We start from the raw sequence: 2,187 nt of genomic DNA on the forward strand, positions 1-2,187 counted from the left end.
CGCTAATCATGCAGAAAACAATGCTGCAGAAATATCTCCTCCTCCACCACCAACGGACCATCCACGGCGTTCGAAGAGAGCCACGAGACCACCGACATGGACTAAAGATTACGTCTGTGCCTCACTTAATGGACCAGGTATTGACTATCCGACATCTTCTTATGTTTCCTTTGAAAGACTTTCGTCGAAACATAAATGTTGCATTAGTCGTATATCCGATGAAAAAGAACCGTCTAGTTATGATGAGGCATCCAAAGACCCACGGTGACAAAAGGTGATGGCAGCAGAATTATAGGCGTTGGCCGATAATCAAACATGGGAGATAGTTAATCTTCCTCGGGATAGGAAGTCCATAGGATGCAAGTGAGTCTACAAAATAAAATATAGAGCTAATGGATCCATTGAACGATACAAAGCTCGATTGGTGGCGAAAGGATATACACAACGCGAAGGTTTCGACTATAACGAAACTTTTTCTCCAGTGGCCAAGGATGTCACTGTTCGATCATTCTTATCCGTTGCAGCAATCCATGATTGGTTGTTACACCAAATGGATGTCCATAACACTTTTCTTCATGGTGATCTGGATGAAGAAATTTACATGGACATTCCTCAGGGCTTACAGAGATAGGGGGAGGATAAAGTATGTCGTCTCCGTAAATCCCTCTATGGGCTGAAACAGGCTTCCAAACAATGGTATGCTAAATTCGCCAATGCTCTCACCAATGCCAACTTCAAAAAATCAAAGTGCGATTATGCCTTGTTTATATGGACCAAAGGTATGTCATCTATCTACTTGATGATTTATGTAGATGGCATTCTTATCATGGGAAACGATGAAGCTGCAATAGAGAGTCTTAAAAAATACTTGCATACCGCTTTTCATATAAAGGATCTGGGAGCACCAAAATATTTTCTTGGGATTGAGATTGCGCGATCTCACCAAGGGATTTCTCTCGGTTAGAGGAAGTTTGTATTGGAGATGGTATCAGAGGCTGGATTATCAAGGTGTAGGCCAGCTGTCATTCCAATCGAACAGAAAGTCAGGCTAACTACAGCAGATCATGCTGGGGGAACATTTCAGGATGATCCTATACTACAGGATCCGACGAGTTACCAGAAGCTCGTTGGAAAACTCATATACCTGACTATGACCAGGCCTGATATCTCATATGCGATGCAGAATCTGAGTCAATTCATGCATAAACCGAAAGAATCTCACATGAATGCCACTCTGAAGGTGGTCAAGTATTTGAAGGGATGTCCAAGACTCGGAATACTTTTATCCAGAAAATGCAATATGGAAATGACAGCATATTGTGATGCGGACTATGCGACATGTCCTATGAGTCGAAGATCCATAACTAGCTTCTGTATCAAGCTTGGAGATTCCCTCCTCTCATGGAAAACCAAGAAGCAAGCAACAGTTTCTCTATCATGAGCAGAGGCAGAGTATCGGGCCATGGCAAAAACCACATGTGAAGTTGTGTGGATACGAGGATTGCTAGTGACCTTGGAGTACGATTGAAAGGTCCGACAAGGTTGTACTGTGACAACGAATCGGCCCTGAAACTTGCAGCGAATCCTGTAATTCACGAGAGAACTAAGCACATAGAAGTGGATTGTCATTTCACTCGGGAGAAGATTCAAGAAGGAACAATTGAGACGAGAGGGATTGGAACTACTGAACAACCTGCGGATGTGTTTACCAAGGCGTTGTGTCAAAGACAGCATGCATATCTATTAAGCAAGCTAGGTGTCTTGGACATTTACAAGCCACCAGCTTGAGGGGGAGTGTTGGAAGATATGCAGAAGATCTTCGGATACTAATTGATCCGATCTTGATTTTATAGAATCAATCTAAAAGCTAGATTGATTTAGATTGATATGTATGATATTACATTGCCTTTTTTTGTGTACGCTTTGTATTATAATTATTCATCGATGTACATTGTCGAGATATAGAAAAAATACACAAAAAAGAAATTCTCCCCAAATTTGTCCCTTTGTCGTCTCTTTCCTCCTCTTCTGAATCTTGCTTCATCCCTTGCTTCGACTTATGACAGTTTATTTATCAAATTAAGCAACACATGCATTCTCATTCACATTCTCTCCCATTCTGTGATAATCATCAAGAAGGGTTTAAGGGGCGTAAATAAAAGAGCTATGTTATCTATCATAGTAAAG

At 41.3% G+C, this 2,187-nt stretch overlaps 1 protein-coding gene across 1 annotated transcript; it reads left to right on the plus strand.

The window, feature by feature from the left end:
• The first annotated feature begins 982 nt into the window (after nucleotides 1-982).
• On the plus strand, nucleotides 983-1,441 carry LOC120290496 (uncharacterized mitochondrial protein AtMg00810-like). Its single transcript, XM_039306767.1, has one exon. It carries the CDS (start codon nucleotides 983-985, stop codon nucleotides 1,439-1,441), a length of 459 nt encoding a protein of 152 aa, XP_039162701.1.
• Nucleotides 1,442-2,187: the final 746 nt, after the last annotated feature.

This window comes from Eucalyptus grandis, chromosome 2, assembly GCF_016545825.1.
Source record: "Eucalyptus grandis isolate ANBG69807.140 chromosome 2, ASM1654582v1, whole genome shotgun sequence".
Classification (NCBI taxonomy): domain Eukaryota; kingdom Viridiplantae; phylum Streptophyta; class Magnoliopsida; order Myrtales; family Myrtaceae; genus Eucalyptus; species Eucalyptus grandis.